At 45.0% G+C, this 13,057-nt stretch overlaps 1 protein-coding gene across 3 annotated transcripts in view; it reads left to right on the plus strand.

Annotated features, from left to right (window-relative positions):
* Nucleotides 1–12,775, plus strand: part of DDC (dopa decarboxylase) — a 91,130-nt gene extending 78,355 nt beyond the window's left edge. For all 3 annotated transcript variants that reach the window (XM_084798335.1, XM_084798336.1, XM_084798337.1), the window contains exons 11-15: nucleotides 1,965–1,984; nucleotides 5,063–5,161; nucleotides 8,121–8,222; nucleotides 11,432–11,649; nucleotides 12,356–12,775. In XM_084798335.1, the coding sequence (XP_084654461.1) occupies nucleotides 1,965–1,984; nucleotides 5,063–5,161; nucleotides 8,121–8,222; nucleotides 11,432–11,632 (422 nt within the window). In that variant the 3' untranslated portion in view covers nucleotides 11,633–11,649; nucleotides 12,356–12,775. The remainder of the gene's footprint in view (nucleotides 1–1,964; nucleotides 1,985–5,062; nucleotides 5,162–8,120; nucleotides 8,223–11,431; nucleotides 11,650–12,355) is intronic.
* The last annotated feature ends 282 nt before the right edge of the window (nucleotides 12,776–13,057 follow it).

Genomic DNA, 13,057 nt, shown 5'->3' on the forward strand with positions numbered 1-13,057 from the left:
ATGTCCAAAAATATATGAGCCAGTGGGAGACATTTGTTAAATTATTAAACCACAATCATCAATATATTGTATTTCTCACAGTTTTAAATATTGTCTGATTTTATTGCTTTAATGTTCCATTTGCTAGTTACCGCCACCAAAATAAATTCTGAAGGTTTATAGATGTAGTAGGCTTTAAGGCATAATAAGTAGTCCACGGTGTGTAAACAGCTGTAATCATAGGACCTTGCTGGTTTTGCTTCTGCCGGCACTAAGTGATGGTACAAGGAGCTTGGGTGTTGAGGCCCAGTCTTCACTCACCCCTACGCAACAGACTCACCAAGAAGCAGATTTTCACTCACGCTACCCTCTAGCTCTAGAACTGGCTGTGTCTAAGTACTTTTCTTTAAAGGGTCCAGCTGTACCCTTCCACCGTGTCTCCTGCACTGAGGAAATGTTTTAATTCTGTGCTGTCCACATGGCCGCCACTAACCCACAGAAGGTAGATGACACTTAAAAGATGGCTCATCTGGCAGAACTGCGTTTTCAATTTCCTTTAGTTTTCACACAACGGTTTTGATTAAAGCAGCTGAACGTGGCTAGAGGTACTGTATCAGATGGCCCGGGCACAGACACTCGAAGGGGGAGATGTCATCCATTCATTTTCACTTATGAGTCATGTAGTTATTACCAGCTACCTTGGGCCTTTGTGAGTCACTGCCAGGCTATTTTTGTCCCTGTGCCACTGCCATCGGGTTTGTTTAAGGGCTCCATTGCTGACGAGAGTCTCCAAAGAAAAGCTCATAGTGTGGGATGGGAACTGAGGACCCTGTATAACTGTATGCTCTGTCTCAGAGTTTCTCAAAAGGTTGAGATTGATAGCTACGTGTGTCCCCACCATTGCTACTCTTATTGAGAAGAGACCTAGGCCAAGTGTGGTGGCTCTTGTCTTTAATCCCAGCGCTCTGGAGGCAGAGGCAGGTGGATCTCTGTGAGTTAAAAGCCAGCCTGGTCTACAAAGCGAGTCCAAGATAGCCTTGGCTGTTGCACAGAGAAACCCTGTCTCAAAAAGGAGAAAAAAAAAAAAAAAAGAGAAACAGACAGAAAAAGACAAACGAACAAATGAACAAATGAAAGAAAGAAGGAAAAAGAAAAGACTTAGATTTTCCTGAGGCCCAATAGAAGTCAAGTAATGACGTCAGATGTCCTGATAATAGAATCTGAACTCTGCTGTGCAGTGCATGCTGGGTATTTTAGGCTGTCCCAGCTGAAACGACCATGCTCCAATAGCTATTGCCTAGAATGTAGGGACCCATACAAGCTGCAACATGCTTTGTGTGGCCTGTGCTTATGGAAGAGCGTTCCAAGGTGCCTGACTCCTTACTGTGCCCAGTTGCACAGCAGGGTTGGAGCCAACCTCAGTGCTCTCCCGTAGTCTCTCCAGGGCATTCTACAAACTGTTCTGCAGCTCTTCACCTGGCTTTCTTCCTCATGCTGCCCTGGGATCTAGGGCTCTAGGCACCAGAGGACACCAGAGTGCAAAACAGCCTTTTCAAAACCAATGTAAGGGGCACTGGGTCCAGGATGAGGAATTTGACTCAGGGTTATTCATAGAGCAGCTGCTTGGTGTCAGATGCCAGCCAACGTCCTTGAACACAGAGATGAAAACTACACACACACACACACACACACACACACACACACACACACACACAAACACACACCCCGCTTATTATTTGAATCATTCTTTGTATCACCCACTCCATTAATAATTCCGCCTTCCAGATGTGTCCTGAGCACCCTGCTTTCAGGGACTCCCTTGAATCTTGTTACCTTGAATGAGCCACATGGAACACATAACCTCAGTCAGGCCTTGGGTACTTTCATGTCTGCCCCAGAAATCATCATTTCTAACGTACGCCCGAAGGAAGGAAAGATTCCTCTTGCTAACGGCCTCTCTGTCTTTGTCTTTGTCTTTTCCCCAGGACTCATCACTGACTACAGGGTAAGTGAGTGGTTTTTTTTGTCCACTGAAGTGCCAAGGGCTCCCTACTGTGCTGCTGCCGCCCCCCGCACTCCCCACTCCTGAGCAGGAGTCCACAAGAGTCCACCTTGTAAATGTGCTCGAATGGACATATTTAGGTGGCTTTGCGGTAAACAGCTCTGCCAAATCCCTCGGAGGTCTCAGTTTGGTAGGCACAGGCCTTCTAAGACAAGTGGAAGATTTAACTTCAGCTCCTGCACGGATCAGGCTCCACAGCCCACATGGCCCTCTTTCTGCCTTCTGCTGTGTGCTTGGGGCAGCGTCCTGGGGAGTGCAAGAACAGAGTCAGGGAAGAGCCAGCTTCGTGGACAGGAGACTGACTGTCTTGGCAGACATTGCTCGACTCGCTTTACTTCTCCCCCCCCCCTTTTTTTTTTAACTCGCCACAAATGTTTTCTGGATTTTGAAAACACCAGGTTGTCCCAGCTTTACTCTGGAAAGGAATTTGGAACCGCAAGTAATGCTGGGAGGCTTCTTCCAAGAATAGAAGCCAAGCCGGCCGGGAACATGAAGGGGCCCACTGCATCTGCTGTTTCTCGGCCTCAAGAAATGATCTGGCTGATTTGCTGGGTGGGGAGGCGGGTGTGCATGGCGAGCACAGGACACTATCAAAGCCTCTTGTCCAAAGTAGTGTGTCTAAATTCTTGGGGCAGTATGTCAGCCGCTGATAATAGTACCCTTCCCTCCTCTGGTGACAGCTGTAGTCTGGCAGGTGCAGGTTATCAGGAAATCGTCCTTATAGCTCCTCCAGGACAGAATTTCAGTGAAGTTTGTACCATAGGGAAAAGCCAGGACATGTGCAGATATGGGAACGGCCAGGAGAACAAGCCGTTATCTCATCCAGTTTTGTACGCACAAACCCTACTGAGGTTCCAAGTCACTTTTTAGAAAACATTACTTAAGGGATAATATGAGAATAATATTAAAAGTAGTTTGAGAATAAGATCACTTACAATCTTGTCATCCTGATATTGCTGTGGTCTTTGGCTCCATACTGCTTTTGGTGGGGGGTACCCTGCTGTACTTTTGAGAAGGAGTTTTTTTGTTCACGGGACCTTGGCAAATGTGTAAGCAACTGCCAACAGAACTTTGATTATTTTAAGTTAACTTGGCGTGGGGTCGGCTCTTCCCTTCCTTTCCCACCAATGGTATGTAAGCTGTGCAGAAGCAAAATTTAAAGAATAAACCCCACAAACCAGGCATGGTGGCGCACGCCTTTAATCCCAGCACTCGGGAGGCAGAGGCAGGCGGATCGCTGTGAGTTCAAGGCCAGCCTGGTCTACAAAGTGAGTCCAGGATAGCTAAGGTTACACAGAGAACCCCTGTCTCAAAAAAAAAAAAAAAAAGAAAGAAAGAAAGAAAACAACAACAACAACAGCAACAACAACAAAAAAACACACACAAAAAATCCCAAAAAACAAAACAAAGCAACAACAACAACAACAACAACAAAAAAACCACACACAAAACAAAACACAAAAACCCTGTCTCAAAAACAAAACAAAACAAAACAAAACAAAAAAACCCGTCTCAAAAAAACAAAAAACAAAAAAGAGAAAACAAAACAAAACAAAAACCCTGTCTCAAAAAACCAAAAAAAACCCCCAAAAACAAAAACAAAAAAAACCAAACCAAACCAAACAAACAAACAAAAAACACAAAACAAAAAAAACCCTGTCCCAAAAAATTAACAAAAAAAATTTTTTTAAATAAAAAAAGAAAAGAAAAAAGAATAAGCCCCACAAACTTTGCACAACCTATGGCCTCCTTGTCCCGTTTTGATTTTATACACTTGGCCGACTGCATAATAACTCAGGAAAACCAGGACTCTTCATAAAGAAATAGTTCAGCAGTCGGCAGTTAAACTAGGGAGTAAAGTCAGATACGATGGTGCACACCTTTAATCCCAGCACTCAGAGTCTGAGGCCAGTCTAGCCTACCAAGTGAATCCACGCCAGCCAGAGCTACATAAGGAGACTCTGTCTCCAACAAGAAGGAGTCATACCATGGGCATATATGAAGAAAAACAGCATATAAGTTTACTGTCGTCCCAACTTGGGAGAGATTTTTGTAACTTGCCTCCCGATTCAGGGAGGAACAACTGTATTTAAAAATAATCTTTATTTTCCAAGAACCAGCACTGAGCTCAGGCTAATTCTTACTTGTGTGTCTGGTGGCAGACAAGAGTGGAATTTGGGGTGCTCTTTCTAACTGCAGAACACTGGTCTCACAGCCAGCAGGGAGCCGCGTGTGCCTCTCTCTCTCTCTCCACAGGAATGGAGCCCAGGGTCTAGCAAAGAAGTAACGAGCTCCCCTCCCCCAGCATGCCCTTTATAAGCTCAAGTCAAGAATTTCAAAGAAAGCCAGGAAGTACTGCTAGGCCGGTCTCCCGACAGGCCTGTGTCTCATCCGTGTCCTTTCCTGCGTGCTTTTATTGCATTTCCAACCATCATCCATCACCATCAAGAAGAATGTGAGGAGCCAGTGTGAACAGCCTGTCAGCTGACCGTCTGGGAAAGTTAGGAGAAGCAGAAGGAGGCTCCTTTGGTAAAAAGGGTATTAGGGGTCACTCGCCAGAGGTCAGTGAAACAAAGGCACTGATACTGTTTCAGAGTGCAGTTTCAGTGCATCCAGGCAGAGAAAGGCCGACACATAAGGGGTTCAGCACCCCCCCTCTCTCTGCCTGCATGACCTCCTGCCCCCACGGAAGCTGCCTGGGGCAGGACCACATCTTTCCTATTTCTTCCCGGCGTACCTCCTCTGGTGTGTACTCAGCAGACATCTGTCTAGTGAAAATAGTAAACTTCAGTGCCTCTCAATCAGTGTTTCTTCTGTCTTCATGCCCAAGAGATGTGAAGACAGCGTCTCACTTTCCTCTCCCTCAACTCACACACCAAGTTCTTTGCCATCCCGGCAGGGAAATGGGTACTCTCTAGGAAACTGGCTGCTTCCAGAAGAAACCGTCCAACTGAGAAGTTGAAAAGGAGCCTGGCTGCTAACATGCGCCTCACTGACATTTTTCTTTATATTTTGTTTCAGCACTGGCAGATCCCACTGGGGCGGAGATTTCGATCTTTGAAAATGTGGTTTGTTTTTAGAATGTACGGAGTCAAGGGGCTGCAGGCTTACATTCGCAAGGTGACTGCCTTCTTTCTTTATCCGAGTCATATTCTAATGGTGTTCGGAAAAATCAGAAATGAGTTCGGGTGTAAGCACGTTGCCCAACAGTGGGGACGAGTTCTGAAAACATCACGAGGCACTGCCATAAACATCCGAATTTTCATATACAAGCTGAGAAAGACAGAAAGTCCGAGAAGGGACAGCAGAATATTTATTCTACTATTGTTTGAAATAGCATTTTAAGCGTAATGTTCGAGTCAGGCTGTGGTTTGTGTCTTTACGATTAGGGCACCGATAAACTGGTCTGATGTGTCTTCTAAGACACTTTCATTAGAATAGAGGTTATCCGAAAAACAAAACAAAACAACCCCCCCCCAAATAACACAGAGAGACCCTGTCTCAAACAAAACAAAACAAAACAAAACAAAGAATATAGGTTATCCGCCAGGCACGGTGGTGCATGCCTGTAACGCAGCACTTGGGGAGACAGAGGCAGCCGGATCTCTGGGATCTCTGCAAGTTCAGCCTGTTCTACAAAGCATGTCCAGGACAGCTACACAGAGAAGCCCTGTCTCAAAAAAAAAAAAAGAAAAGAAAAAAAGAAAAACAAAAAGACTATAGGTTGTCAGCTACAGGAAGTAGGTTAAAGCCTCGTGTAAATTTCTTTGTTTCCTTATATCCACTCAACAGCAAATTTGACTGAGCCATACTAATAGTAAGATATAATGCCCCCAACACACACACACACACACACACACACACACACACACACACACACACACACATTGCCAAACTAAGAGAACCTTTGAGTTGGTTGGAATAGATACTGTCTAGTCCCATGCGTCTCAAGGAGGCTTCCAGGGCACTGTGTAACTTCTGTTTCAATAAGCCATGCAGGCTGTGTGGTGGTGGCCTTTAATTCCAACACTCTGGAGGCAGAGGCAAGCTGATCTGCGAGTTTCAGGACAGCCAAGACTACACAGAGAAACCCTGTCTTGGAGGAGGGAGGGTGGAGGGGGGGAAGGAAAAAGAAAAAGCTATGTAGATCACTAGGATGTGCTTTGCATTCAGTACTTTGAGGAGCCACTGATCGGTTCCAAGCCCTACTACCCTACTTTTTTGTTGTTGTTTTTTTTTTCAACAGCTGGGGAAGCTGAGTCCTGAGTATGAGCCAGGGCTTGTCTACTCATTTAGTCAGATGCAGAGCTGAGTCCTTTCTAAGCCACAGCATCATCCTGATGAGGCAAGCATGCCTGCGGTTTCCAGCCTGTGGTGGTGACAGCTTTCCCCTTAAGTCCTGGTACCCACTGCATCACCAGATGTGCAGCCAAAGGCGGGGCTGAAAGTCTCGGCCCGTCTTGTCTTCTATGACAAAGATGCAGAGCGTGACATTTTGTTTGTAGAGTACTTGTCACATGCTACAAATTGGCATCTGTCCAGATCACAAACCTGTTGTAAGGAAATGTACGTAAACATCAAGCCTAGTGAGACAGCTACACAGGGGAAAGAACTAGAAACTGAGAGTGTGTAGATTTCTAAGATAGTCCCTGATCCAACTGCAAAACGGATAAGGAGGGTGAGTCAACTCGGTGTAATAAGAAGGAAATCCTGCAGTGGTTTACTAGTCGGAGGGGTTGGAGACTTTCAGTTCAGGACAGCTTGCTGTGATTAGGGTATGCTAGGCTAAAGATATACCAGGGGTCTTTCTGGAAAGGCCCCAATCCTGCCTTAACGGGAGACTGTTGGAGTGGTCAAAACGGCTGTTCCTAGGTTTCAGCTAATTGCAGATCACTTTAGTCCTGAGTCTTTAGTGCCCCCTGGTGGGGTGACTAGGAACAGTTGCTTCAGTGGCATTTCAGTCTCAAAAAGCTTTGTGCTTTCAGCTCCTCTTAAGCATGGAGCCTGGGGCAGCTAGTGCTGGGTGCCAGGAGGTTCCAATTAGCTAAGTGTGCACTTGGACAGTGATCGAGTGTGTTCTCCGCAGATCATATGTGCTTTTAATCAGCTTTTGAGTTCTATCAGCATCTAGAGATTAAATAATGTGTTCAATGTAATCACATAGCTTTTTTTTTTTTTAATTATTTTATTATTTTGGAGACAGGGTCTCACTATGTCGTCTTGGTTAGCCTGGGGCTCAGTACATAAGATCGGGTTGGCCTCGGACACATGGAGGTCTGCCTGCCTCAGGCTCTCTGGTGCTGGGATTAAAGGCATGCACCACCATGACAGAGGTTCACACAGCCATATGTGTGCTGTAGCAGGTAAAGGTGATTCCACTCTATTGCTGGGAGTAGGGCTGGGACCACTGCCCCACCTACTACAGAAGCGCCACTCCAGTGTTTGCCAGCCTATGTGAATCCCAGCCGAGCCAAGGCCTGAACACAAGGCCTTGGGAATGACACTTGTTTTCACCGGGCCTCAGTTTTCCTAGCTGCAAACGAGTCAAGCTGTATCACAATATTTTAGGCTATCATGAAGAGGTCAGGGTAGCTTTTCTTTCCTCTAGAATCTTCCACTACTTCTTTACAATGCTTATTAGAGAATTATAATAAGAGAAAGGAGGGATAAATCATAGACCTATGAGCTGGGTGTGGTGGCATGTACTTTTAACCCCCAGCACCCAGGGAGGCAGAGGCAGGCAGTTCTCTGAGTTTGACGCCAGCCTGGTCTACAAAGTCCAGGACAGCCAAGGCTACTCAGAGAAACCCTGTCTTGAAAAACAAAACCAAAACAAACAATAGATTCATGGACAGAAAAAAAAATGAGTGCTTTTTTTTTTAAAAGTAAACTGTAATCTAGGTAGTATGTGGCCGTTAAGTATCCTCTTAACCTGTGTGGGAAATGCTGGTGAGGGGGAACAGGCCTAGCTCAGGGCATGTGAGTGGGTAGTAAATGCAGTCTTATAGGGTGCTGGGTGGCCAGGGTTAGGCTTCAGTTGTGACGAGAAAGACAGCAAGTTTCCCTTCTCTTTTTCCAGCATGTGAAGCTGTCCCATGAGTTTGAGTCTCTGGTACGCCAGGACCCTCGCTTTGAGATCTGCGCGGAAGTCATTCTTGGCTTGGTCTGCTTCCGGCTAAAGGTACGTTATGTCAGTTTCAGCCATCTTTGGTTTTCGTTGAGTGAGATAAAGTAATTCTTCATGCCATCCACACGCAAAGTTGTGTGCCAGTTGCCAAGGGCTACAGAACATGACCTGTGGTGCTCAGCAGGCGGTGCTGGCTGGCTGACTGGCCCAGTAGACTCTCCTCTGTGGACTTGTTGCCCAGTTCCCTCCGATGTGATTGGATGCTTTTCCTCTTGACTCAACGCCAAGGGTCCATCCAATACCCTCTGGAACTGTCATTCTGCTGAGCTGTCTGTGGCCTCAGTAACCAGGTCACCTGTGGACACACAGCATCAGCACATCTGGGGACTGGTTAGATAAACACACCCCACTGTCCCAATCATCTGGCTATATATGCTTCGGCAAGATTCCTGCACAGAGGGGGCACCTGGGCTCTGTGTTCACTTCGTGAGGGAAGCCTGCCCAGATCGGCAAGGGAGTAAGCTATCTTTGCAGAGACTTACACAACCATGTTACTCAAAAGGCCCCCTGCTCATCACTGCCTTATAAATGAAACCAGATGCTCTGGCCATTACGAAGATGGCTTTTAATAGGCCAAGAGTTTTATGTTTTGTTTTCTTCCTCCTTGCCTTCTTCTTCTCCTTTTTACAGTACTGGGATGGAACCCAGAGCTTCACACATGCTGGACAAGTCAGCGCTATGCTACATCCGCAACTCTGCCTCCTTTTTTTGTATCCCCTCTTTTTAAAAAAGGAAAAATATTAAGAGACGGGGACCTCAAGATGTTACCCAGGCTGACCTGAAACTTGTGATCTTCCCAAGTAGCTGGGCGTGCAGATGCATGCCACTACACTTGACTGGAAGTTTCTGAATCAGTTCTGAAGGCCTCTGCCAGGAGGCCTCTTTGCCCAAGCCTAGACAGCAGCCCTAAGAAGGAGTAATCTGGTGAACATCATTTTCACGGTGCTGTACTTCTGTGTACCATGTCCTTCCCTCATCTTCATTCTCAGAGCTTTGAGATGAGATCCAAGCCTGGGACATTCTAGAAGCAGCAAGCACTAGTGTTGTGACTTGAGATTGAGAGAGGAGCCCCAAGCTTTCTGCCAGCATAAAATGTAATGTCTAGGAGAGATGTGTAGAACAAGCAAGAGAGCGGGCCACATGTACCCCGCGTGGGATGTCTCAGGGATACATATTGCTGGGGCTTGGTGTGTGGCAGGTCTACCAACATTGGTGTTGGCGTTGTGTTGACTTTTCTGTCCCCCAAGTATTTGTTTTCATTGTTGTAGGGTGGGGCTGTAAGAATAGTTTAACTTTTTGTAGGGTGCTTATATTTTAATTTTGATAGTTTTACTAAAATGTAATTCACTTTGGCCTTTAGCTTGTCCATGTTAGTGGTTGTTGGTGTCGCTATAGAGTGGTGAGGCAGTCACCATAATATAATCTGAGGACACATTTGCCTTCCCTAAAGACCTCTGTATACTATTGCCTTTTGTGATTGTCTGTTCTACTCTTGACATGATGCTGTCAAAGCTAACACTATCAGTGGATTTGTATAACTTAAAATTATGCCACACACACTTTGCCTCAGTTTTGTCCCTTCTCACATGCCTGGTAGTATGCACAGGCTCACACGCAGAATCCGCCATACTCTTTGGCTAAGAGGCCTTTTCTTCTGGGAACCGGAAGCACATCAGCCAAACACTATTCCTTAAGTTTTTTGTTTGTAACTACACAATGTGATTCCTCCCCTTGACCTCCTTTTCTCCAGTCTAATTTTTCAATTTTCTTTATCCTTGATGGCTTCCACAGCACATATTGTGGCTGATTACTTATTGAGACGGGATCTCATGTAGCCCAGGCTACACTTAAACTACCTATATCACCCCAGACTATCTTGAAAGGATTTCTTCATCTTCCTTTCTCAAGAGGTGAGGTTGCAGATGTGCACCACTCTGCTAGCTTAAAGTAGCACTACACAAAATTTGTTTTTGTGGCACTGGGGACCAAAACCAGGGTCTCACAGGAGCCAGGCAACTGCTCTACTGTTAAGCACTATTTCTGGCCCTGTGGACCTTTATTGGACATAAAATATGTGGCATTACAATGGCATAGTTGCTTCTTTTTCCCTCTCCCTGGCCAGATTCCTTTAATCTTTTGTCTTTTTCTTTTCTTTTCTTTCCTTCTTACTTTCTTTTCTTTTCTTCCTTCCTTTCTTTCTTTTTGGTTTTTCGAGACAATGTTTCTCTGTGTATCCTTGGCTGTCTGGATTCACTTTGTAGACCAGGCTGGCCTCAAACTCACAGAGGTTCGCCTGTAGTTCTTTCATTGTGCACTTAAGACTTTCTTAGGTGTCACACTTGGACCCAAAGCTAGAGGCATGTGAATCTGTCCGAGGCTAGGAGCATTTTTCAGTCCCCAGCAGGTGTTCAGCTACCATGGTCCAGGCAGTAGGGATAGTGCCCCTCCTGTGAATCCTTCTACCTCTTGACTCTTAAAGTCCAGAACAAATGGTACTGCCCTGCAACAGTCTTATTGCTAGAGTGATGCCCCAAACCAGCCCCCTTCTGTCTTTTGCTAGACTGACAGGCTTAGCAGATGGGCAGCGACTTCATGACAGTTCATACAGAAGCATGAAGGGATAGACAGGGAACACCTACTAGCCTCTCTCCTTGGGGCCCAGCTGGAAAGTGAAGGTTTCTGTATGGTGTTTGATAAGGCCCTCTTATCACTGGCCAGTCCCTGGGAGTGGAGGGCACAGGCCTCTCTGTCCCCAGCTATCTGACAATTCTCTTTTTAGAGAGGCTGTATAGAGCTCATCCATGTTCCTGCACTTACAAATGTCCTTTCCAGGGTCTTACGACAGCTTTGACTGTGGTGTTCCAATATCTCTGTTGTCATGACATCCTGTGGGCTCCAAACGTATCTAAAGCTGCTGCTCTGGTGGACCAGAGACATTGTTTATACTCATCTATTTGTTGACAGTGCCTCCAGGGACCTTCATCTTTCACAAACAAACTCAGAGGATAAGAAGGCCAACTTCTGATAATACCGATCATGGAGAAATGCTACCATAGGGAGAAGTGATCTTATAAGTTCTTTTAGCCTTGTTAGTTATTTCATCCAACTTTTTGGCATCGTACATATAAATGGAAAGTAAAGATAGTTTCTTTGCTGGCTACCATCTCTGCGTGTTACCAGACTTTGTGTTATAATTCCCCCAGGGCTCCAACCAGCTGAATGAAACTCTCTTACAAAGAATAAACAGTGCCAAAGTAATCCACTTGGTTCCGTGTCGTCTCCGAGACAAGTTTGTACTTCGCTTTGCTGTGTGCTCTCGCACTGTGGAGTCTGCCCACGTGCAGCTGGCCTGGGAGCACATCAGAGAGCTGGCAAGCAGTGTGCTGAGAGCAGCGAAGGAGTGAAAGCAGAGCTGCCTCAGGTAAGCCGTGCCAGGAACATCCTGTCTTCCCCCGCATGTCAGGATTCCAGCTCAGTCCCGGCGTAGCCACTCAGTGCAATGTGGCTGGGCTCCACTGTAAAGCGGAGGGGAGAACTGTAACTTATTCACTCAGGAGAAGCAGAAGGAATGCCACGTGTAAGGATTCTACAGACGAACTTGTGTTCGTTTCTGTGGGAATATACATTCATAATGTATGCATCTCGCTCTATACTTTCCCTTCAGATTTCCCCCCAACAGAACTGACCAAAGCAAAATATCAGAATATACTTTAGATGCCTAAAGACAACAAATGAGACTTTCATGTGACTGTCAGGCGAGAACAGAACTGTAAGGGTAAAGGAAGGGCAGGCTTCCAGGTTGCTTACACAGAGGAGAACTTTACAGACAGCACAGCAAACGATCATAAAATTTGTCGTTAGAGATGTCAGATTTGCAACATAAACTCTTGAGTTAAAACTATTGTATTGTTTCACTGCAGAAATAGCATAGTCCTTCTCTGTAGTCAATTTAGAAGTACACAAACTTCTTGTGTTTTTTTATTTTATTTTCATTTCTGTGGTGCTGGGAATTGAACAAGGATCTTGGGCCTTCTAGGCATGTGTACCATCACTGAACTACATTATCAACCCTCTTTATTATTTTTTTTGTTAGCCCCCAAGTTTATGATATTTTCTTTTCTATGTAGAGATCAAAAGTTGAAAAGAAGCATACCTGAAAACCGGAGTGAGAGAAAAATAACCATCACCCTGTCTTCGTGGAATCACAGTTATATGTGGCGTCATGTGTGTCTCCAAAATTAACCAGAAACTTGAGATTTACTTTTTGGTGACTTATCAATGAAGTAGTTTCTGTATTATCCATGGAAAAATATTTTCCGTGTGGAAAGCTAATGTCAATGGCTCCAGCTTTTGTTTTTTATGTGGCTATGATTTTTGCTGATAATAAGATGTCTCTGTTACACAGAGAAACCCTGTCCCAAAAAACAAAAACAAAACAATTTTTTTTTCCAGCCCAGTGTTTGGTCTTACCTTCGATTGTAACTATGGCTGTTAACTTGTCCTCTGTGTGGCTAAATGCTTAATAAACAATCAGTGTGCAACACTAACTGTATTGAGTAAGCATCTTGTTTTACAATGTATCACACTCATTCTTGTGAACTTAACTAACATCTTCAAACATTTAGTGTCCTGTGTATAGCAAAGGCCTGATGTATGTCTCTCAATGTTCAGTCATTAACAACATTCAAGTTCTGCTTAGATCTCAGGAGTTCAATTTCTAGGTATTTACTCAAATAATCTCTGATCTTTATATGGAAGCATTCTGATTTTTTAAAAATGTAGGGTTTTTTTTGGTAAATTTATTTGTGTGTGTATGTGTGTGTGTGTTT

Source organism: Acomys minous (assembly GCF_964271855.1).
Source record: "Acomys minous genome assembly, chromosome: 10".
Taxonomy (NCBI): Eukaryota; Metazoa; Chordata; class Mammalia; order Rodentia; family Muridae; genus Acomys; species Acomys minous.